Source organism: Harpia harpyja, chromosome 7 (assembly GCF_026419915.1).
Source record: "Harpia harpyja isolate bHarHar1 chromosome 7, bHarHar1 primary haplotype, whole genome shotgun sequence".
NCBI lineage: Eukaryota > Metazoa > Chordata > Aves > Accipitriformes > Accipitridae > Harpia > Harpia harpyja.
This window is the reverse complement of record NC_068946.1, coordinates 798,868-822,620: the sequence shown is the minus strand read 5'-3', so window position 1 is coordinate 822,620 and position 23,753 is coordinate 798,868. Positions and strand designations below refer to the sequence as shown.

The 23,753-nt window shown below is 47.6% G+C and overlaps 1 protein-coding gene across 7 annotated transcripts in view; it reads left to right on the top strand.

Moving 5' to 3' along the window:
* Nucleotides 1-23,753, top strand: part of CAMTA1 (calmodulin binding transcription activator 1) — a 326,976-nt gene that overhangs the window by 7,862 nt on the left and 295,361 nt on the right. For 6 of the 7 annotated variants that reach the window (XM_052792793.1, XM_052792789.1, XM_052792791.1 and 3 more), the window contains exon 3: nucleotides 23,357-23,475. In XM_052792793.1, coding sequence (XP_052648753.1) covers nucleotides 23,357-23,475 — 119 coding nt within the window. Of the gene's footprint in view, nucleotides 1-11,768; nucleotides 11,916-23,356; nucleotides 23,476-23,753 lie in introns of those variants that run through there. The other variant, XM_052792790.1, reaches the window with a different exon arrangement.

Genomic DNA, 23,753 nt, shown 5'->3' with positions numbered 1-23,753 from the left:
ATCAGTGCATTTTATTAAGACCATATCACTTATCAGTGGCTGTTACTACTGTTCTTGTTACTGGAATGTAGGGCTCCAAGGTTTTCTGGTTTTGTTTGTGGGTTTTTTGTTTTGTTTTCATCTTTTTCCCCAGGAAACTGAGGACATTTTTGACTAGTATAGATTAGTTCCTCAGATGAGCCATGGACAACCTTTCACTGCAACTTTGGGTGTTTTAATCCAGATGCTTGCTTTCAACAAGCTTGCTATGAACCACACAAGCACCTTTTGTGCAGATAAACTTTCAGTGTCACTCATGCGAACATAAGTTGAAATTTTGATTCTGTGGAAGTTATGAGTATGTTAATATCTGCCACATGATTTGTGTGCTTCCAACTGTACTGTTCTTAAGTAAAAGTTCACCCTTTTTGAATAAAAGCTGGCAACTGGCTGGCATAAAATAAATGAAGTATTTTTAGAGACAGACAGTGTAGCTTTTCGCGTATTAAATGGTGGATACCTACCAGTAATGCACCGCTTGCTTTATGGGATTAGTGTGGCTAATGAGTTGTTTATAATAGTTTAGTAAATAAGGGCTTTTGTAGAGTCAGTGTGCAAGACACAAAATGCTAAGAAGTCCCCATCACGATCTGGGATAGTTTCTTTGAGTGCCATCATATCAGTTATTTCTGGTGAAGGATGAACAGTGTTTTCAGTATTTCTTAATCATTGTTGTCCGTAGAAAACTTATTTTTATTGGAAGGACCTAGCTGGCCACCGCAAACAAAAATCCCTCAGGGAGGAAAACTGTCATAGATTGAGGTACAGTGGCTCTAAGAGTCTAGTTCAGTAAGCACGAGGTTGTTGTGTGCCTTACTTTCCCCAAGAAGCGAACGCTTTGGGATTGATTAAACTCTTTTCAGTCTGTACAGCAGTGTGAGCTTTCATTTATGCATTTTAGGGCTTGCACCATGTAAAAAGTCAAATATGCTATCTGTTTGACGCCAAGGTAAAGACTTGGGGTAAAATTACATACGTTCTTGAAATGAAAGAGACTTGCGGTGCTTATCAGCACGTTGCGTGGCCCAAAGCACTGGCAGAGTTCAAGCGAGGAGGTGCTCTCCGCAAAGGAGAGAGCTGTGTCTTTCTCAGTCTGTCTCTAAGTCTTTGGTAGTGAAGTGGCTTCTACCTGGTGCTTTCAGCAGACCTTCCACCATGTGCAGTTTGCATAGGTTGTTTCCAAATAACCACTACATGCTACTAAAACCGTCTTGGTTTCGTTGTTTAAGCCTCGCCCACTACAGAAGCAAGCCACGCAGCCTGCTCTGGGCTTTGTGTAGCGTTAGTACTGCTCTGTAGCTGCCGTCATTAGAGGAACAGGCTAACAAATGCGTCTTGCGCTGTCTTTTAAGAGTGGCCAATCTGACAGGTATGTACTGGTTTGTGCAGGTCGAGAGTCCCAGGCTGGCTTGCAGCTGCACGATCCACATACGAGAGGAAAGACCGCTTACAGAGGGGAAGGGCAGTTTGAATCAAGTGTCTGAAAACACTTGAGTTCAAAACAGACCTGAGGCACAGTTCTTGTTTTAAGAAGGTATCTTTGCATGCCCAGTGTACGCCTCGGAGTATTCACCTTCCTAACCGCAGTAACGGCTATCTGACCCGGCTCGAACTTGAAGCGGGTGCTTCTCACCCTGTGCTCGTTTTTCCTGGGTATCCAGTCAGCTGACTAATGAAACTGGATTTAAACTTTTCAGATGCGAGAGGTTTAAATCTCAATGTGGGAGAGGTGTAAACCACACATTCCTGTATTGCTGGCATGAAGAACCTTAGCATTTTGACACCTCCCTTGATGAGAGAGAGTATCCTTTGTGAGGAGGGGAGCAGGACAGAGCTCCACAGGATTCCACGTGCAAGGAGCTTCCCGGTAATGACAATACATACACAGAGGCCTTTGGCCCCTCATGTCTTAAATGGTGCAAGACAGGAAGCAATGTTTTCTGATCAAACAAATGGCCAAATGAAGTGGGAAAAATTTTATTTCCAAAATTCCGGGATTATTGTAGACAATGATAAGACATTTATTAAAAGCAAGCCTATACGTTCTTTCTGATTTCATATCTGAAACTTTGTAGTTAGTCTGCGTAACTGGAAGTCTCTGTGCTGACAGGATTGTGTCATGTAACACTGGCCATTGTTGTGAGCTGATTCCAGTACTGGCACTTACACCTTTGTATAGTTCGTGCAAAACATAATTGTTTGGATTACGGTGGGTGCTTGAGGTTAGGGACATAATTTCATCCTCCAGACTTTCACCTGAACTGTAAGGGCTTAATGCCAAATACAGCAGAAGTAAATGCAGTCCTTAGATTGTACTCCTAATCAGCACTTAAATTCATAGGCAGACCTTGCAGATCCATTTCTGAAATGTGCTCTTCAGGCATATCATCCAGGTGACTGCCCACTTCCATTGATCCTGTACTAATTTCTGCACTAAGATCTGTTTACTTTTTATACTTCTCATTGATTTTGATCAATCAGTAATCCTGCAGAAAGATTAACTTGTAGTTTTAATATTATTGTAAATCTACTAAATTTTTTTAAGCAGGAAGGGGTGTTACAAAAATTGACATTGTGCAACACTAGGTCACAGGTTTTACGGTTTAATCAGAGATGGAAGTTGAAAGACATCATTCCAAGTATAAAAGCTAATTCCAATATTAATAGTTCTCTTACCAGCTAAAAAGAAGTCATTTTATGCATAATTCTTTTCTTTAGGAGCACTCACTAATTTTCAATGTGTCTCCCACTCTAAGGAGTCAGTGGAAGTTATTTTAAGCTGCATTTTGTGGTTACTGTAGGTGAGTTGGTAGTAGATATCTAATCCTTGGGCTAATCCTACAGTGTTGCTCAGTGTTGCATGGTGAGGTCTTCTCAGCACCGTGAGAATGGCAAAGTCGCGGTCATTTGGAGCAAATTTTAAAATATGCATGATGGGCTGTTTGTAGACGTAAGCACAGATAAAGAGAAGGTCATGGATTTCATGCAAATATTCAGATGAGGTTATGCTAACTTGTGGTTTTGGAAGATGCTGTGCATTGTTTCCCTGGCAGAAATAGCACTTTAGATAAACATTAAATACAGAGTGACGCTGTCAAAAAGGGAGAATGCATATCACTTAACACCGAAAGTGACACTTCATAAGGACCTCTTTCAATTTATAGTTCAATAAAAAGGGTAATCTGTGGAGGGATATTCTGTCCTTGCCCACAATTCTGCAGTTCTGACAGGATCACGTTCCTGGTTTTACCTTCATGCTGTCCCAGGCTGAAATACTTCATATTTAACACTCTGGGTTCTATAAATAATTAACATGCCTGTCTTAGCAACTGAAGATCAGCAGCAAATTGTATTGTTGTTGAATAATAGGGTTCTCCTGCATTCTTTATTCCTTTACATCTTAATTTTCACTCTGCTACTGAGAGTGTAGGAACTGATTTACTCCAGGAAAAAAAGTATAGCTGTTCCAGTCCTTCAGGGGAGGAAGTTTAGGGGAAAGCCAAGAACTCACAGATGAAACCATCTAAGTAAAGACTAGCTATCTCTCCATATCTTCTGCATATACTGTTTGTTTGTATTTCTCATTCCGTGCAACTCTCGTGGGTCATATGGGAAAGAATAGTTTTGGTGGTTAGACAAGGTTTAGGCAAATCTAGAAAGAAAACACTGTTTTGTAGCTAAAACTAATGAGAAATATGTCGTGGTTTAACCCCAGCCAGCAATTAAGCACCATGCAGCCACTCACTTACTTCCCCCCCACCCAGTGGAATGGGGGAGAAAATTGGGAAAAGAAGTAAAACTCGCAGTTTGAGATAAGAACGGTTTAATAGAACAGAAAAGAAGAAACTAATAATGATAACGATAACGCTAATAAAATGACAACAGTAATAGTAAAAGGATTGGAATATACAAATGATGCACAGTGCAATTGCTCACCACCTGCTGATCGACACCCAGTTAGTCCCCGAGCGGCGATCCCCCTGCCCCGACTTCCCCCAGTTCCTATACTAGACGTGACGTCACATGGCATGGAATACCCTGTTGGCCACTTTGAGTCAGCTGCCCTGGCTGTGTCCTGTGCCAACTTCTCGTGCCCCTCCAGCTTTCTTGCTGGCTGGGCACGACAAGCTGAAAAATCCTTGACTTTAGACTAAACATGACTTAGCGACAACTGAAAACATCAGTGTTATCAACATTCTTCTCATACTGAACTCAAAACATAGCACTGTACCAGCTACTAGGAAGACAATTAACTCTATCCCGGCTGAAATGAGGACAAAATAGTAAAACAATCATTTTTGTTTATAAGAACTAATGTGTATCCTTGATGACAGAGAAGAAAGGCTTTGTGCAATAAGGCACCGGACAGGCACCCAAGAGATAATTTGACTAGCTGCACTGCCATAGTACCACTGTAAGCGAATCACGATTGATTGTAGTTTGTGATGCTGGAATTATACTTCCATTTGGTTTATCTATTCATAAATAATGACGAAAAAAAGTCAGGGAAGTTCATTCTCATTGTGAATTTATAGCATGGCAGAACCCAATCGTGGTGGAGTCCTTTAAAGATTTGAGATAATGATTTCAACAATGATGCTTTTAATTGAAAGTGTGAGTGCTCTATTGTTTGTTAATGATGCTTCCATGTTACACATACACACAATAAATCACAGAAGTGTATGAATGAAGACTTGGTTTGGTAACTGCAGGACAGGTTTTTGGGCAGAGGGCAGAGCCTGGGTGGTGCTGTCACCAGAAGTTCCTTGGGAGCAGACTGACTCAGTTAAATTTGACTTTGCCTCTGGCTTCCAGTTCTTGAATCTACGTAGCTTTGAACACCTTCTGCCTCTGTTACCATCATCAATTTCTCTTCCTTCAGTTCTCCTTTTATTCCTCCGTCATTGTCTTCCATTACTCATTCTTCTGTTTTCAGTGCCTGAGGCTGACATTTTCATACCTTGGTGACTAAAGTTTGGCTCCTAGATCCGTATTTATTCGGTTAATTTAGACAGCAGTCCAATTTCAGAGGAGTTAAGTATCCTGGAAAAGATACTTGTTTAAGAGTAGGAACAGAAATTTAGGAGCATACCTTTAGGGATCTTAGACTTAAACATACTTTCCTGTTATTATTTGCTTCAGCTATCACTAGAGATCTGATATCAAACTAGCCTGAAGATTATGCTATCTTGTGCGAGTTGAGGGGAAAAGAAGAATTGTGAAAAATGGCCTTTCCCTCAAGTAATATTGGTTACTGTATGGGTTTCTGCACGTGCTGTCGGCTGGGATTCAATGAGCTGGTGCTGCCACCTTTGTCGAGCAGCTTTTCCTGGCCAGTCCTGAGCTGGGAGCTGTTCATCCGCTGCCCAGAACAGAGCCAGTTGTGTACCAACACTGTGTGTGAGAGCTTTGCATTACTGAGTGTCTGTAGGATTTACACTTTCTTCTTGCTTCTTAGGTAGTAAGTGGAGTTTTGCATACTAGCAGGCAAGAGGGGTTAGGATGTGGGGGAAAAACATTCCCAGAGAGTAGCAGCCAAGATATACAGCTTATTACAGGATGATGACAGCTTAAAAAAAAAAAAAAAAAAAAATCCTTCCATATACCTTATTGAAGACTGCACTAAAATTATAACTGAGGCTACCATGGATGACAATCATATTACCTCTTTAAACTAAATAACTTGATTGTCTTATTATAACAGAAAGCAAAGAGAAATGTCCTGAATATACTGTAGGAAATTGTCTTTACTAAATCTAGCCCAGCATTTATGAGCATTGTATATATTATTTGATTTTGCCAGAATTACATAAACGGGGAAAAAATTGTTAATGTAAGTTGACTACCAGAGTAAATCACAGCCTAATTATTCTTTTTTTTCTGGCTAAAATTAGAATTTGATATAATGGTCAATAGACATTTTCTTTAATTTTTGAGACATAATTTCTAATAGCTAATCCAAACGAATTGGAGAAAGTTGCTGCAGAATTGAAAAAATAAATTATCTGAATTTTATGGTGACTTACTGGTAAATCCCCTTAGTTGGAAGCTTTAATTTACCTCGTATTTCAGTTTTTTCCTCTCTAACTGGCTTATGGATGTATATTAGAGCAAAATAATTGTTATTTTCTTAGCGCCACCAGGGTGCTTGGAGCATGAACCAAAGTGAAGACAGAACCTGGCCTGTTCTTGTAGGGAAATAAAGGACCAAGGACCGCAGAGGGAGGAACAACGGGGCTGGTGGCAGAGGCAGCGTGCCGCAGTGCACGGCGTGGCAGGCATTCTCCCCTGGCATTGCTGGCTACAGCAAAATGCTGGAGGTTGGCACCCGTGTAAGTCAGTTCTGAAGCTGTTTGATGTTATACTGGAACAAATGGGGCTCCAGCATTGCAAACCCCCCCAGCCAGCCACTTGCTTCTCTTCTGCAGTCGGTGCTGGTGTAGAGGAGCAAAGCATTTTTGCCCTTGTTCTTGGTTAAACAGGTAAATACTGTGTTTAGTGTTGAGGCTACTGGCTTAAGTATCTACAAAAACTTCATGAGGCTTTGCATAGCAAAAACATCTTTCCTCCAGGGTCCATTAAAATGGCTTAGGCTCTGGAGTTATGCTTCAGTTTAGTCTGGTGTAAATTCCCTATAGCCAGCAGAGTTTTACTAGAGATTATTTGAATGTAGTGTTTGTATTTCTGAGGGAAATAAATGAGCTCAGAACTGCAGAAGGAACGGGGAGGAGAATGTGTCCAAACCCCAGAACATGGATGATGACCGAGTTCGGCCTCCTGCTAGGGTCGTATGCAGTTTTGTCCACTCTGAGTGTAACCCAGTACCTTTAGTTCCTGGTAGTATATTCTTCTTCAACTTCCACACATCATTTGGGGCAAGTTATTTGGATGGCAGAGCCCTAAACAGAGTATACTCCTTTGGAGAACCTTTCTGAAGAAATGCATGTTTTGGGATATTTTCCTGGTTTTGATGAACCTGGGAATTGGCAATTATACTTCACAAATGCAGTGAAGTACTGTGAAGTTAACAGTGGATTTATACATACGCGTCAGCTTGGTTAAGTCTTGGGTTTATTCCTAGACGAAACAGCTTTTGATTCTGTAACTGGAGAGAGGAAAGGCCAAACCCATTTCATTTCTATCATTGTGGGGTTGTTTTTTTAAGCATCTCTATTCACACTTCTAAGTGTATTTTCGTGAAAACACTTGGCATTCCTTGCTTCTAAATTGTGGAGTAACTTTGTGCAAACAATTCAAAAGAAATGGGGTTCCAACATTGTCATTATAGCTATTAAAACTGTCTGAATTGTTTTGCTTTTTGATGCTTGCCATAGCAACGGTGGATGTATAATTTGCTGAATATCCATAACAGGGTATTTGGATATATTCTTTACAGTTTTACTTCTGCATATAACTAAGCATGCCAAATCATCACATTAACCCAATTAACCAAGACAGACCCACCGTGGAATGACAATCAAGATTTTTTTTTAAAGAACTTTGTATTTCACCTCCGTCTTAACAAAAAAAACCCAAACACCGTACATCAGAATAGCAGCAGCTTTTATCAGTATGCTGTTCAAAATTATTCATGGTTCAGACTGCAAAAACTCCTGGCACATCTACTTACTTGTCGCTTATCAGCTGGAGGTAGCTCTGTGTTTGTGCCCCTAGAAAGGTAAGACCAAGTCAGTTTATCCTATACCATCCATGCGCAAAATCTTTTGCGGTTCAGTACCTCTGTGCCTTAATAGTGATTAGACCTTTGATTTTTAAACAGTGGGGAGCTGGGAAACTTGAAAAATACCAGCAGCAGCACTTCAATTCAAATGGCTTCTTTCTTATCATTGTGTTGCACAAGGAATTAAATGAAAATATTTGGGACTTTGCTGGCATGCTTGATATAAAATCCATGTTCAAATGGCATCCGTAATATTACATAGATCATATTGCTGTAATAACCTATATGCTACTGTTAAAATTATGTATGATTTCAGGTATATAAGATTCGGTTTATTAGGGATTTTTTTCTCCTGGTAGAAAAGCTTATATTGAGGAAGAGAATGAGTTCATTAGCTGTACGTAGCTGAGTTCATACACTGCTTCAATAACCCCTTAAAAATGCCTTATTCATCCTCATCCACACAAACTCTCATCGTCTTTACGGACCAGGAAGGATCTAGGAAGCCAGGCAGTGCCCCCGAAGACACTTCTTAGAGCAGGTTGCACACTACTCTAGAGCCAAGCAAGGTAGGTTGCCTTAGTTCTGGAAGTGGAGCTATTACCAAGCGATTTGGTGGAAGTTCCTCCTTCCCCAGACTGTAACGGCTGAGAGAAGGCAGCTGGTGTCCTAAACAACCTTGTCAATCGGACCACATGGACCTCATTACTCTAATGAGCCATGGAAGCACATAAGGAACTACTTGAGCTTTGGAGAGGAGAAAGAGATGGACACTCTTGTGCACGCGTGTAGCTGATTCTGCATTTAATTATGTTTCTGGGTTATCTCAAGGTCTAACCCCATGTGGAGTACCTTATGGTTATTTGTTCTCAAGAGTGAACGTAAGTGAATAATGCAGCGAGGGCTATGACGGAAATAAACATTGCGCTCGTCTCCCTGAAGAGAACGGAAAGGCTGTTTGTGGCAACGGTTGCCATCTCCGTACTTGGGAGCGGCCTGGGTTCCTGCTTGCATTTCAGCCACAAGCACCAGTGTCTGCAAAACCGAATGTGAATGGCTCTCTGACGTCCTTGTATTTGGTAGCAGAATGATAGTCTTTGGAGAGATGCGTTGGCTCCACCATTTCTCTCATCTCTTTTTTGTTACGTAGTCTTGCCTGAATATCCAAGTGGAAGCTCGAGCCCCTTCTGAATACCAGCCTGACGTTAATCTTGGGCAGGAGACCGACATGCCGGGAGATAAGCCGGTTCAGAGGAGAGAGGCGGTGGATAGGATTGGCACGCTGAAGGCACCGCAGGCCATGCTGCTTGGCTAATCCAGGTGCCCATTTCTTGCTGAAGAAGAGATAGCGAGGTGGGTCTGTCCGTAGGGGGTAGACACTGGCACCTGCCACTCCGTGTGGAGCGCTGGGGATGAGTTCAACGTGGGCTAGCCCTTCGCGTCTCAGTAAGGTGTCATCTAAACATCTGGTACTTGCATCAGGAAACTGCCTTCCATCTCTTAACTGCAGAGGGATACCTGCTTTAATCTACTGTTCTGTTTTTGCCATACTGCAGACTGCGAGTAGCACCGACTGTATGGCTACCTCGTGTCTCTGCTAAGTGTGTGGGTCATCTCGGAAGAATATCCAAGGGGAGACATAAATTCCCTAGAACTCGTCAAGAAAATGATAGCTCTTTTCCAGCGTGGCAACTAGAAAAGTTTCCAGTGTATCTTGAACGGCTGAAGGAAACAATTATCTTAGCCGATCCTCTAGCTGCATTAATATTTGTGTGTATTTATAGGACAGAGTGTACTAGATTAGCTTTATGACCGTCGGGAGTGAGCCTGTCATTCTAGAGCCTCTTCATCAATGTGCCTTTCACGCTCCATGAGATTAGCAGCCGCTGAAAATAGGAAGAAGGAATTTTCCTTTCCTCTGTCTTAGAAGAGAGCCAGCACACCATACTCCTCTTTTGTCTTGGCTCGGAAATGGCTTCGGTCCTTAGCAAAACCAGAGAGCCAACAGGTCTTTTTAAAGACGTTCCACTCTCCTGAGGATCTAAGGGAAAATATCCTTTTTGCGTGTTTAGTCACACACATCAAAGGAAACAACTGTTTCGATCTTCATTTGCATTGTGCAGGCATTAGATGTGGTCCAGTTACACGGAGCTCTGCTTGGGAATGCAGAAGCGCCAGGACTCTTCAAGCTTTGACGAGATGGGGAGAAAACTCGGCCAGGCAAATCACACCTCACTCTTCCAAGGCATTTTCCGTTTTTAAGAGGGCCGAGCAATTTACTTGGTTTCTTGGGAGGCTCTTTACAGCAAAAGCTCCTTGACATCCCGATCCTGAGGCAGCGTACTGTGGGCTGGGGGGGGTGCTGGAAGGGGTCTGCACGGCCGCAGACCGTCGCCCTTTTCCTCGCAGAACGGGCGAGCGCTTGCCGTGAACTCTTTCCCGTATGATCTGCAGGACTCCCTCAGACTTGTTACATCTCGTTGGCAACGGTAACTCGGTTCTCTTTGCAGGTGACAAATCCTCACCTCGTCGGCTGCATACCGTGCCAAGAGCGGCTTTCCCCCCCGCCCCCCAGCATCGGGCCGTCCGCCCCAAAATACTCCGGTTGTGGAAGAGGGCCTACAGAACTTTTGACTTTTCAGCAGCGTTGAAAAGATGGGGGAGATAACCTTTGCAGCCCTGGTGCTGCTGCTTAGGTCAGGTAAAGAGCGGGGTGCCCTGCCCGTGATTTCAACGGGGGGGACGGGGGGTTGCGTGCTCCCCGCCCGGCACCTTTTGGCAGCAGGTTAGCTGGGCAGCCCTTGCCTGATGGGAACGCGGGGGGAAAGGTGGGTTCAGCTCTAGCGGTACCAAGAGATGGCAGAAAATGCTGCGTTTCCAGCTTCCCCCCCCCCCCCCCCCCTTTTAAAAACCCCTTCTTGAAAACCTCTCGGCTTGGGCGTTTGTTTGCTCACTGAAGAAGAAAACCGCAGCTTCCGCGGTTCGCTCCGGACAGGGCGTCTGGCCAAACCCGCTGACCGGAGGGGGCCCCAGAGCGATCGGGTCGCCGCCGGGGTGACCGGCCGGGCGGCGGGCAGGGCCGCAGGCTCCGGCTGCTTCGCCCCTGCCCGTCGGGCTGCTGCGGGGCCCCGCTCGCACCGGAGCTGCCGCGGTCCCGGCGGGCGGCGGGGCAGCCGGGGAACGGCGGAACGTGGTCGTTGTACGGAAGGCCGACGGCAAGCCGGTTCGCTGCGGACCGGCGCCGCGGGAGGCCGGCGAGCCCGGCCCGCCGGAGCGCCTGGGCTAGCTGAACCGGCTCGGCCCCGCGCTGCCGGGGAAGGGTAAACGCGGCCCTCGCTCGGCTGTGGAGGAGGGCGGCCGGGCTCCCTCGCCCGCCCCGCCCCGGGAAGACTCGGATCCGCCCTTCGCCCCGGCTGCCGGGCGGGCGAGGCCGGGCCGGGCCGGGCCGAGAGGAGGGCGGGAAGGGCCGGGCCGGGCCGGGCCGCGGGGCTGCCCCCGCCGGGTGGGCGGGCGGGGCGGGGCGGGCGCGGGGATTGGCGGGCGGGCAGCCGGCCGCGCCAATCGGCGGCTTTGTTTAGGGTTACAGGGCGCGGAGGGGGCGTGCGCCCGCCGGGGCCGCCCGCAGCCAATGGACAGGGCTGGGGGCGGTGGCGCCGGCGGCCGCCCGGCTCGCCCGCCCCATTGGCCCCGCGCGCGGTCACTCTAGCGGAGGGCGCGCCTCGTTGGGCGCCGGCGCCGGCGGCGCCCGTGCGTCAATCGGCGCGTCCTGCATCTTCCGCGGCGCGGTTGGCTGCCGCGGCCGTCAGTCGCGCGGCGCCGCTTCCCGAGTGGCCGCTGCGGCCGTCAGTAAAGCGTCCCGTGCCGCCCTCCTCGTCTTCCCGGCGCCGCCGCCGAGTGGCTGCGGCGCGTGTCACTGAAGCGCTGCCGCGCTCTGATTGGCGGCGCGCGCTGTCCATCGCGCCCATCCCCTCCGGGCGCCCGCCCTCCGCCCGCCGCGATTGGCCGCCGCGGGTGTCAGTGCGGCGGCTCCCCCAATGGGCGGCGCGGGGTGTGCGCCGTGCGCGCGGGGTGGCCGGCCCGGCGGCGGCGGCGGCGGCAGCGGGAGGAGGCGGCGCGCGCCTGGGTCCCGGTCGCGAGGAGGCGGAGGAGGATGTGGCGCGCGGAGGGGAAATGGCTGCCGAAAACAAGCCGGAAGGTGAGAGCGCGGCCGGGCCGGCTCCCGCTCCGCGCCGCCGGGCCGGGCTGGGCCGGGCCTGCCCGCCGCCACCACCACCACCGCGGGGCTGTCGGCGCGCCGGGCCTCCCGCGCCGCCCCGCGCCTCTGCCCCCGCCGCGGGGCGGCGGCGGCCGGTCCGGGCCGCGCGGCGTGAAGTTTGGCGGCGGCGGGCGCCCCCGCCGGGCCGGGGCGGGGGGGTAAGAGGGGGGTGCGGCGGGCGGCGGGCAGGCCATGTGCGGCGGGCAGGCCGCGTGGCGCCGGGGCACGGGCTCGGGCACGGGCACGCCTCCCGCCGCCCGCCGGCACGTGCCCGCCCGCCCGCCGCCAACATGGAGGCTGCGGCGGCAGAGGCCGGCGCAGGGCGCGGCGCGGGGCTCCGGGCCGCCGTTCGCCGCCGACGGCCTGGGCCCGCCGCCGCCGCCGCCCGGGGGTCACGCCGTGCCGGGCCGCCCCCGCCACCCCCCCCCGCTCCCGGCGGCGGCGGCGGCGGCGGCGCACGTGCCTCGCGGGCGCGCGCCCGTCACGAGCGGGGCGGCCTCGTCCGCGGCCCCGCCGCACCGGGGCCTCCGCGCCGGCGGGCAGCGGGCGGGCCGGGGGTGGGCGCTGCTGGGGCGGGCGGAGCGGAACGGAACGGAACGGAGGGGAGCGGCGCCGCCCGGCGAGCGGCGGGCCCGGAGGGCGGGGGGGGGGGGGCAGGCGAGGGGAGGGCTCGGCCGCGGCGGGGAGGGTGGAGGGGGGGGGGGGGAGCCGGGGCGCCCAACTCCGGCCGAAAGTTACCGGCGCGGCGGGGAGCCGGGGCGCGCCGCGTCCGCAAGGGGGTAGCGCTGCTCCGCCCGTGCGCGGCCCCGCGGCGGCCGGCCCCCCCCCCCCACCCCCCCCCCCGCCGCCCCGGCGGGCCCGTCCGGCGGGAGCAGGGCGGCGGGGAGCCGCCCAAGTCGGTGTCCTGGGGCCCCTCCGCGTGGCGCTTAATATTTTCTGTTATTTAAGCAAAGTTCGTCCTAGCAGGCTGGCGGGAAGCGCCGGCGGGGACTCCTGACCCCGGTGGCGGCGGGGGCGGGGGCGAGGGCTCGGGACGCTGGCGGCTCTCCCGGATGGACGGGGGGGGGAGGATCGCGCACCGGGCCGGCCGTCGCCCCAAGTTGTGTTGCAGCCTGGCGGGAGCGCGGCGGCCGGAGCCGCCCGGCCGCGGCCTCGGTTGGCGTGGCGTTGCGCCACGCAACCGGTACCCGGTGTCAGGGCCTCCATTTTATAGGGGCGGGAGGAGAGAGGGAGGTGGATGCTTTGCATCCCGCAACTAACCGGTTGCGTCACTGAAAGGGGGTACGTTTGCTGACGCCTCGGGAATTTATCTGCTTGTAGCTGGGCACCTCAAATAACTGCCTTTCATCCGGCTAAGAGGCGTTTTTCCTCATCCGGTATAGCCAGCGCGCTTCCTCGCTTTTAACCCGTTTGCGCTCTTTACCGGGGAACCCCTTCTTGGGATACAAGGCTCGTTAGCCCACCTCTTTGTCTGGGTTTCTGCTCCAGGTGCTGTGGGAACGTCTCTTTTTTCGGTTGTTTCTTGTCATTTAGTAGTTGCAGAGCCTCCGTAGGCATGGCCGCCTTGGGTTTGCATTTTGCCTGTGCCTTGTCCAGCTTGGTGAAGGCTGAGTGCTCTACAAGAATGTATGTTTTAAGTAGTAGCAGTGATGATGAGCGTTGTCAGCTTCGTCTTTTATTAATCTCTTTGATGCTCCCAAATTCATTAGTTCCATCTTTCCTGTGGTCTGGAAAACGCCGGGCTTCATTCTTTTCTCATTTGCGTTGAAGTAAATGATCAACTCCACTGAAGGAGCAAAATGCCAACTGGTGAACAGGGGCATAAGTGAGAAGAGAATTAGCGTCTGTCTGGACTTCGTAGCTCAAATGGTGAACTTTTGGTTCTTCACTGGATGAAAGTGCTGTCGCCAAAGCACGTCGGACTTGATTCTCTTTACAGGCTTCCTGCGCCAACGGGCGGTGACGTTTTTTCTACGTGAAGCACAGGTTTCAGTATACTCGTTGCTGTGAGGCCACGGCTTTACGGAGCCCTGCAGGTCAGCGCTCCTTGACCTGAAAGGCACTTTGGCCTTTACGCTTGTTATTTAATGCGATTTTTACCACCTTTTGTACTGGTAGCTGATTTTTGTGGGCCCTTGAGGCGTGTTGGGGCTGAAGAGGTGGGTCCGCAGCAGCCTTTGCTCTTGTACGGTAGTGCCGCGCATGAGCTGCTGGTGAAATGACTTTTGTGCCTGGCGTTTAAGGGTGCCCATCCTGTGTCGTAACCCAGCGTTTCACTTGGCTGGTCAGTAGCTGGTTCGCTGCTTGGCAGCACCGCTTGGGCGGGAGTGGAGAGTCTTCACCTCGGCTCGGCACCAGCGCCTGTGTTGTTCTCGTAGTAAGCAGCTCCTCGCGCTGACCTAGTTCTGTGGTATATTTTCAAAGAGGCAAGATATAAACCATTCATTCCTTAAACTTAAACTCCACCTGTCAGAAACTTAAATGGGAGTCATCTTAAAGCGTGATTCAAGACAAGTGTCTCACCAGTAACACTGATGCTGGAGGGGAGAACCCAAGTCGCTTGAGGGTTTTGTTACTTTAATATTTAAAAAACAAATGTAAATGGCAGCTAGCAGGTTAGTTGCGCGGAGAAGCGCTGCTTTTATTGGGGAGCAATCTGGTCCACCCGCCCAGAGTAGTACAGTAGAAGCGAACCTCGTGAAGAGCGACGAAGAGCTCTGCAGACCTGCCCGGTCTTGGAGCTTCCCTGTCAAGCTTCGGTCGGGGCTTCTCGTGCCCAGCTAGCAGCAGAAAAACCTCAGCGGTGGGTGAGGGCTTGAAATGAGGCTGGCCTCTCTGTTCCATGGCTGCAGGAGAGATTTCCACATCTTGGAAGACTTGGGTGAGTTGCCTCTTTTCTGGTTTCCTTAGGCAGGATGGAGTTGGGCTCCATGACCGAGCAGCTCTTACCGTCTGCGTGGCGGAGGGTTTGCGGCTTTTGTAGTTTCTGCTGCGTTTTGCATGTCTGAACTGAAATGGGAGGACTGACCCTCGGAGGTGCCATCTTGGCAGCTGTAACGGGCTCTGAACTCAATTGGGGTGCGGGGCTCTTCTTTAAATTCAAAAAAGGAAGTTTTTTAAAAAGTTCAAAACAAAAAAAATGTGCATCAAGAACCTTTCTGTAGATTTCTGTGTATTCTCGTGGACAGGTATCTGAAACCGATAGCTTTAAAGCAGAGCAGTGTCTATGTTATTTAAATGGCGCAGGAACTGGGCGCTTTATTTGTTGTGCCCGCTAAGTTCGGTTATATGTAGTTGTTGAATTTCACGTCTGTTAGTCGGGCAGGGTCAATAGGTGGGAAAGGCAGGAGGTGGAATTTCTCCTTGGAACTCCCCCGGGAGCCGAGGGTGCCGATGGCGGCAGGGATTTTGGCAGCTGTTTGGGGTATGTTGTTGATACTGACCGAGAAGGAAGTTAGAGCTTCAAATATTATTGAATGCTGAGAGACTGTTTGGGCAACATACCTTTTGAAAACAAAACGTTCTTGATTTGGTTGTTAAACAGCAAATATTTACTTCCCTCTGCGGAAGTGTTGCATAACGTTTTATTACTTAAACAAACCTGAGCTTATTGTGAGCGTGACGGATTGGATTTTGTGCCGCGCTCTCTGTACTGCTGTCCTTCTTGGCAAAATCGGACTGTCATGGTGAGGAGGCAGGGTTTGACGCTCGGCTCAGTCCACTCGTTGCCCCAGAATTTTTGCTGAATTTCAGCAGTTGGGATTTTACCAAAATTTCTGTTGTCAGAGGCGAACTGCCTTCTGGTGAAGCTTCTAGACCCACTCGGAGGGCTGTCAGCCAGCAGGACAGTTTCAGAGAGTGGACTGGATTCACCTTTTCTGAACAGCAGGAACTACATGTGTGTGTGAGGTCAAATTTTTTGAGTACTTTTGGTATTATAACTGTGGTTTGCGCAAGATTCCTGATGTAAGGCATGGGGCTTGTTTAAAGCTCTGGTTTTCTAATACAATTCCACATCTCTTCTTAATGATTTTTCCAAACCCTTTGGCTCAAAGGTTTTCTGGTTTATTTGTGTGGGTTTGTAAAACTGCTTCTGTAGGAAGGTTTCCTACAGATGTTGTGACTCAGATTTCATTTCCTGTATTGGGAAACAGTAAAAGAATTACGTGCAAGTAAGGTTAAAACAAATGTTTTTGAAATTTAATCTTTCAGGGCTCGGTGCTAACTTTATGTTACTAATATTTTTAAATGGTTCTTCTCAAACATGCAGTCTCTTAAAGACCTGCTTACAAAGGTGTATATTATCAGAGGAAGGGGAAGTAGCTATGCTACCTCTCTATCCAGGCAGCCTTCAGAAAGAGAGAGCTGGAATGTGACCTTCCTTTTTTAGTGTCCCTTCTGTCTCTGCTTCAATAAACCAAATATATCTGCGGGGGGGGGAACCAAAGAAACCCAAACCTTTCCATGGAGTGAAATGAAGCTGGTAGAGTGCATTGTGGAATACAGTGCCAGTTAATTAAAATGCAGTGCTTCCAGCAGCTCCTTGCATCTTGAGTGTTGCCTGGCTTCCTCTTCCACACCTTGCTGAGTTTTTTCTTGTTGGTTTTTTCCCTCGCTTCATGTCCTGTTTTCACCTTCTGTGGCTTCCTGCGCCCCTTCAGCCCTGTGTTGTGTCCACCCTGTTTTAAACACTGTGGGTTTTGAAAGACAAGTAAGCCTGTGGGTGCTGGCGTCTGTCTTAACCCCAGTTTTTTGGGGTGCAGCACCTGCCAACTCCCTGGGGCGATGCTGAAGGTGCGGCTTCGTACCGAGGAGCAGTTACGGCACTGGGTGAGCAAGAGCAAACTCCCATTATCGCTGGGAATGGAGAGCTCGGTGTCCTTCTCCTGCTCTTGTCGCATCTTCTGTTCAAGGATTTTGTTTTTTTTTTTCCTGACAGCTCTCCAGGTAGGTTTCCAAATGCAAACTGTTCGGGGGGGGGGGGGGGGGGGGTGTAAAAATATCTGTGGCTGGTGGCTGCCAGCCTATCGGCTCAGAGTAAGTAATTTCACTAGCCTTAGCCAATACTTTGGGACTTCTGGAAAACTGGTTGTAGCGTTGAGAATGTTTGTAGGATTGAAAACCATACAAATGGGTGGTTTATTTTTGCTAGGCTTGACTAATAATATCCATCTCGCCTTCGTTTTGTTGCTGTTGAATTTGATGATGTAATTTTAGTGAAGACCAAGGGATGAAGGAGTTGATGACGGGTCTAAAACAAATGAGTGTTGGCGACAGTGAGCAATGGTCTAATCGTTCTGTTGCACTTGTCATATTTAAAAGCAACACGGTGAAAGTCATGCATGAACACACTTGCAAGCTGCAGGAGAAAGTTGAAGTGACTGCACTGTTTTACTGCTCCTAAAGATTGCTTGTAAAATAGTTACTCTTGTGCACCTTCTGAATTTAACCACATTCTCCTTGTGTGGTTAGCAGGGTGCTTTAAACCGCCTGCTAAGGAGGGAGAGGAAGAGTGGAGCCTGTGAAAGAGAGGAGCCAGTTTTGTTGGTGGGGGGAAGTAGACTCCTCAGCGCTGAGCACAGTGATAAAAGTACAGCATAAGAAATAAATAGCTAATTGTGTAAACCAGACCTTCTCAACCAGCACGTAGGCTTTCATTAAGAAGAATTGTGCTATCAACTCTTCCCCAAAACGCACCATGTGCAGTTTTACATAACTGTGTTGTTTCAATTGAATTCAGTCATAAAATGTCAGGGAACTTTCTGCTATGTGAAAAGGATAAAATAGCTTACAAGTAGCGCATTATTGGTGGGGAGAACCGGGACAGTAATATGTGGCAGCAGAGTTTTAGCTATATTTGTATTTCTTACAGTTTTAGAATGGTTTGTAGAGCTTATCATAGCAACAAAGTATTTACCACAAATATTCCAAGAAGCTAGGCTAGATTCAATAACTTACTGGAGGAAAACTATTTCGTTGATCATCCTTGATACTACTACCATTCCTATGGTTTCCTCCTCATCCGTTTTGGTTTTCCTCGTTCCTCCCGTTTTCCCCGCAGGCAGCAGTCACAGCTTGCACGCGTGCTGGTTTGCGTCTCGTCCTCCCTTGTTCCCATTTCACGCTTTTTACCTTTGCCTGAGCTGTTTACCCTCTCCTTGCGTCCTCCCCTCAGCTCCCAGGCTGTTTCTGGGGCTGCCTGCATCTTTGGCGGTGAAGGATCAGGAACGCCTTTGCTCGGCCGGTGTCTGAGCGGAGTGCTGGCATCCAGCGGAACCCTGCTGGGGAAGCAGCGCTGGAGAGCTGGACCTGGTTATCTCATCTTAGCCACCCTCTACTGATATTTAGAAATCTGCTTTTGTTGCCAAGAGATTTACAACTGTAATCGTCCAAATATTTCTAGAAAACAGACCAAAAGCTGTTGGTTTTGCTTATATTGCTGCTTGTTTACTGATTAAAAATGCCAGGAATGAAGTTTTAACTATGAGAAATAGCATGCCAGTCCTTCAGATGTTTGGATCGGGGATAATTCTTTGCATTCAACTCTGCCAGATTAAAGTTACTGGTTTTGTCTATGTCTGGAGGTCAGCAAGTGAAAGAATGTACGACCTCAAGGGAACTTCATACTCCCACCCACGGCTCGGGACCTAGCAGAGCCAAACCAATACATGGGAAATACAAATATGTAAAAACCCCTGAATTTCTCTTTACTAAATCCTAGGTATCTTGATTTCATTTTTGTCTATCTCTTCGTATATCATCTTTAGAAAAGTAAGATACTGGAAGAGTAGCTTTTTGCAAAGGGGAAGAGTTTCAGAAAAGCCAATAGGGTTGAGAAGCACAGCTCTAAAGGAAGGACAGTGGAGTCGGTGCCTTGGCTTTGGGTATCGATGTAATCACTACTGAGCTCTCTTACCTAAGGCACGCGTTTGTTATTTTCCTTGTGAGGAGGGCTGGTGCGTGGGTTAATACTGCATTACGCCAAAGACTGGATGACTTTGCGTAGCCTACGCTGACTGTGTTCGTACAGGTGCCACTTCTGAACTGTATTTACTTGGTTCTGCTGCTTAAACAGCAGTGTGGTGAGTGGTGTCACGGTTAACTTGATGCCCTCCTGTTCCATTTAAGTAGCTAATAATTACATTGTGACTTCAGCCGTTTGTTTTATACGAAAGCACCTATTTGTAATGTTTAAACACCTTTTACCTCTTGTGCGGTAGTTAAGAAGATGGCCAACCCTAAGTTACTACTTCGTAATAATGGGTTTATGAAACTTGTGTTTGTGATTTTATAGGCTTATTCTTTATATTTATTTTCAGTATAGAACTGTCTGCAAATCAGCAGTTGATCAACACCCATTGAGCCATTTCTATATTCTCCAATTATATGTTATATTGATAAACTGCAGTAGTTAAATGGTCTACAGATCTAAGTTCACCTCCTGGATCACAGAAGATTTAAGAACCAGTTAAAGGAGAAAAAAAAAAGGGAGGGGGTGGGGAAGGAGGGATTGTTTGGAGAGCGAGGGTAGAGCACAGACTCGCTGTGTGATTTGCTGTTGTGCGCTTTAAAGTTTTATGGCCCATGTTGCATCCCTTGGGAGGATAAAGTGCAAGGAGCATGAAGAAACCCGTAAAATTACGAAGGGTTTATGTGGTATAATTAATATGGAACTTTCCATGAACTTTATAATAGTTGTACTTTCTTAATTTTACACAAGTTTCTGGTTTGCTAATAAGTAATCTTGAAGATTGCTAATGGAACTTAAATTTTGGATTTTTGTATTGAATTATAAAAAGATACATTGTAGGCCGCTACATTTTAGTATATAGCTTCCTTACTGTAGTTTTCAGAATTGGCTGTGCGTGCCTGGGGAAGCGTTTTTGAGCTGTGGCCAGCTTTGCACTAAAAAAAACCCCCATGTCGATGCAGCTTTACTGGCAAATCCTCCTTGTGCAAGTGCAGCTTTGCTTGCAAAAGCACTTTTTATTGACACTGGATGGGTTTGCAGATCACAATGTCATAAGTCGCACCCGTAGCAAAAATAATACGAGGAAGAAAGTTCAATTACACATCTGGCCTGGATTTGCACAGTAAAATCAAATAAGCATTGTGAAATTGCAGGTCCTTTTTTTAACTACAGAGGAAATTTTAGTTCTAAATAAATGTAAAATATTCCCTCTGGAACGTGCTGGCTGCTCTGTAAGTTGGGTGTGGATGCTGAGCAGTGTTGATTCTCACTCCTCTGACTTCATCAGAAGACTGTGGTAGGGGAGTGGGTGCGTCAGGTTGACTAGAAATGACAGATTTGATTCAAACCAAAGGGCAACCACTTTTTTTTTGCTCCACCTCCCTAAAGATTTACGTGTTTTAGTTGGAAGGATTGTGATTTTATTTGTGAGGAACCTGAGTAGCAAAGCAGTGGTGGATTTGGAGGAATGTGAACTCTTGGTAGCCAGTCTGTAGGTGGGGGTGACAGATCCTGTGTGATGCTTGGGGATCTGCTGATGGCAAACGCTTGGATGAAGGAGGCTGAGTCACAGGGTGGAGGTCCAGGGGTGACCGAGGTCTGCCAGCACCGTCGGTGCAGCTGGGAGAGCAATCCTCCTCTTCTGTGCCCGGCTTCCCCATCTTAACTGCATAGACTTTCCTCTGTTTGGGAATATGTCATGAATGATTCCAGTGGGTAGAGAAGCAAGTTTTAAAGCAAGCGTGTGCGCATCGTTTGGGGCGAGGCGCTTTCTCGCTTTTAATTCTCGTAGCTGGTTGACCATCTCCGTCCTTTTCCAAGGTCAAATCTGTTTGGACGTCATTGAATTTCGGATTCACTTCCCATAATGTGATTATTGGGTGTCATTCTGACCATGCGGGTAGAGGATTCTTTAATGAAAAGCCTGTCAGGTTGAGGCAGGTGGCAGTTGTTGCTTTCCGTGTTGGGGATTTTTTGGAAAGAAGAAGTGCCGTTGCTAGCCACAGAAAAGGGAAGCCTATGTGAGATGTAGTCACGTTACAGGATGATGAAAATGACCTTCCATTGCTATAATAACACAAAGGTACGAGATGCTAACAACAGGAATTGGAAGGTTTAGAGTCAGCAAGTTCTGATAAGTTCTACCAAAACATTTTTAGGGGATGTATTATCCATAGGCACTTTCTGGATTAATAATACTGATAATTGATGACAGTGGAAGAAAGTTAATAAAACGAGCTGAATAATTAGAGGTCTGCCAGCCCTGCAAAATAATGGAATGAATGATAGAGGACTTGACTGATACGGAGGTAAGGGGAAGTAATACAATTAATGTCAATTAAAATGTGCCCATGGAAAATAAGCTGATGAGATGTAACTGGGGATGTAGTTTGGCTGATAAAAGCAATAATGTGTGCTGTAAAATACTTTGCCGCCTTAATGAATTGAATGTAGTGCAATGCAATATTTTGAATGAGAAATGAAAACGGTATAAAATGAATGCAGGGAATGTTAAGTAGGTACCGGCTAAATCAGATGGCGGATCTGAAAGTACAGGTAGGAATGGCGGGGGGCTGCTGTCACGGCAGGGCCCTGCCCGGCTCCGTTCTTTGCCCCAAGTAAGTTGGTGTCTTTGTGGATAACCCCAAGTGTCTCAACATGCGTGTTTGTGAGGCTTTGAGCGTCCAGAGGCGGTGGGAGGTAACAAAGGTGACGGTCACACGCGCGGAACGTTGACTGGGAAAAAGATGTGGCCAAAAAGCCCTGTAGAGTAATGGTCTGAGATACTCAATGTCAAGCTAGAAATCCTGGAATGGTATACAAAAAAAAAAAAAATTGAGACAACCTTCTTCACGATTTCTTTATCAGTTCAGCAAGGATCAGTGCTGCCCGACTGCTCGTTTGCCCAGGAAGAAGTATGAAACTGGCAACCCTGTTGATTTAGTCTAACGCAGTCGTACAGTAAAGTTCCCAATAACTCAGGGAGCGCGCAGGACTCATAAATTATAGAGCAGCTCACGTTTATCATACACATCGCTGCTTATCTTGTAAACTCATCTGCTGTGCTTGCACGAGTAGTTGATTTAACAGCATGTATATTGTTGAACTTGACACATCCAAGAGTATAATCAAGCTTTAAAAATACTAGGGTTGTCTAGCTGCTGGTTTGCGCTCTTCGCCCGCTTTCTAAAATGATTGCGGGACGGGTTCTCTCAGGGTTTGCTGCAGGTCACGGGAAATTTCCGTATCGTACGTAATTGCAGAGGAGTTTTATCATGATGCTGGCATCTGTTTAATGACACAAAATGATGAGATGTGTAAAAGGAAAAAGTTATATCCTTTTTTCTGTATGCTTCCAAATGGGAGATGACTATAAATGAATTTTGTAGGGTAAAATGCCAATGAATAAGTGTATTTCTCATATACTGCTGCCCAGTATCTGTCACGCAAAGTGTGAGAATAGTGGAAGCAGGCAGAGATGGTGGGTTTTAGAAGGAGAACTAGTGAAACTCCTGTGGTGTGGCTGGGATGTCTTATCCTGCCGCTCCAGTTCCCTTTTCTGCGGGGACTGATGTGATCTGTATATGCACCGTTCGTGGATGCTGTGATTCTTTAGGTGGTGTCGGAGGGAGGATAGAGAGGCACAATGAAGTTAATGATTCAGGCTGTTGTTGGACTTAAAGGGTTTTGGGGTCTCTTTTTTGTTGTTTTTTTAAGGGGAATTGATGCACCTTTTACATTTTTAGCAACAAAAAATAATAATTTTGTGTTCTGCAGTATTTCTGCTTTTGTGACCCCCCGGTGTGGTGAGGTAGGAAGATTTCCATCCCTCTACCTTACTCTCAAGTTGAGGAACTGCATTCGCTTTCTGAGCTGTCCGTGGAAAGAAGAGTAACCTGTTTTTAACGGGTACAGCGCATTTTAGTTTTAAACGAACTAATAGACCTTGAGCTGCGTTTCTGCTGCAGCTTGACAAAATTATAGCAGGTACTGGGGCTCTGCTTATTTACTTGCAAATCCTGTCGAGTGTGAACTTCATTTATGACTTTGCTGGCAGGTCATACTGCTGTGGTCACAGCTTCTCTAACATTTTGTCGCTATTGCTTGTAAAATTTGTCACTGAAGGAAATAATAAGCTAAAATAGGCACGGGTAAGCACACACACAGGCTCCTCATGCACAAATCCATCAAAGTTCTTCTCACTTTGCAACCACAAGGAATTAAACTGTGTTTATATTTCTGAAATAAAGGTGAGATTTCAACAGAAAGCCATATTCTTCTTTGCAATGACAAATTGCCTGCTCTGTGATAAGTGAACCGGTGGGTTTCTGAGTCTCATTGTAGCTAGGGTCTCCTAGTGGAAACTACCTGTTCTCCTGTGTATGCATCACGTGTCTCCTCTTCTTTCTAGATGATCATGGGAACAGCAATGGCAGTCATGTAAAAATCTTTTTACCGAAGAAGCTGCTTGAATGTCTACCAAAATGTTCAAGTTTACCGAAAGAGAGGCACCGCTGGAACACTAATGAGGTAGTTACATCTCTTATTTATTCTTAAATGTACCAGGTTACTTGATGCTTATGGATTATTTTTTGAGAGCATGCCACGTAAGTTACAGAATATGAATTCACTGGCTCTGGAACCTGTTGTTCAAATAATAAAGTCCTATTACATGTTGAAAGTGAGGTTTAAACTAGACTAGGAAAGCAAATCTGGAAGCTGACTACTAGTATAGTAGGAGTCTGTTGCTTGTGTGTATGTCACTGGTCTCAAAGAGTCAAATCTCATACTGTCTTCTTGACATGTTT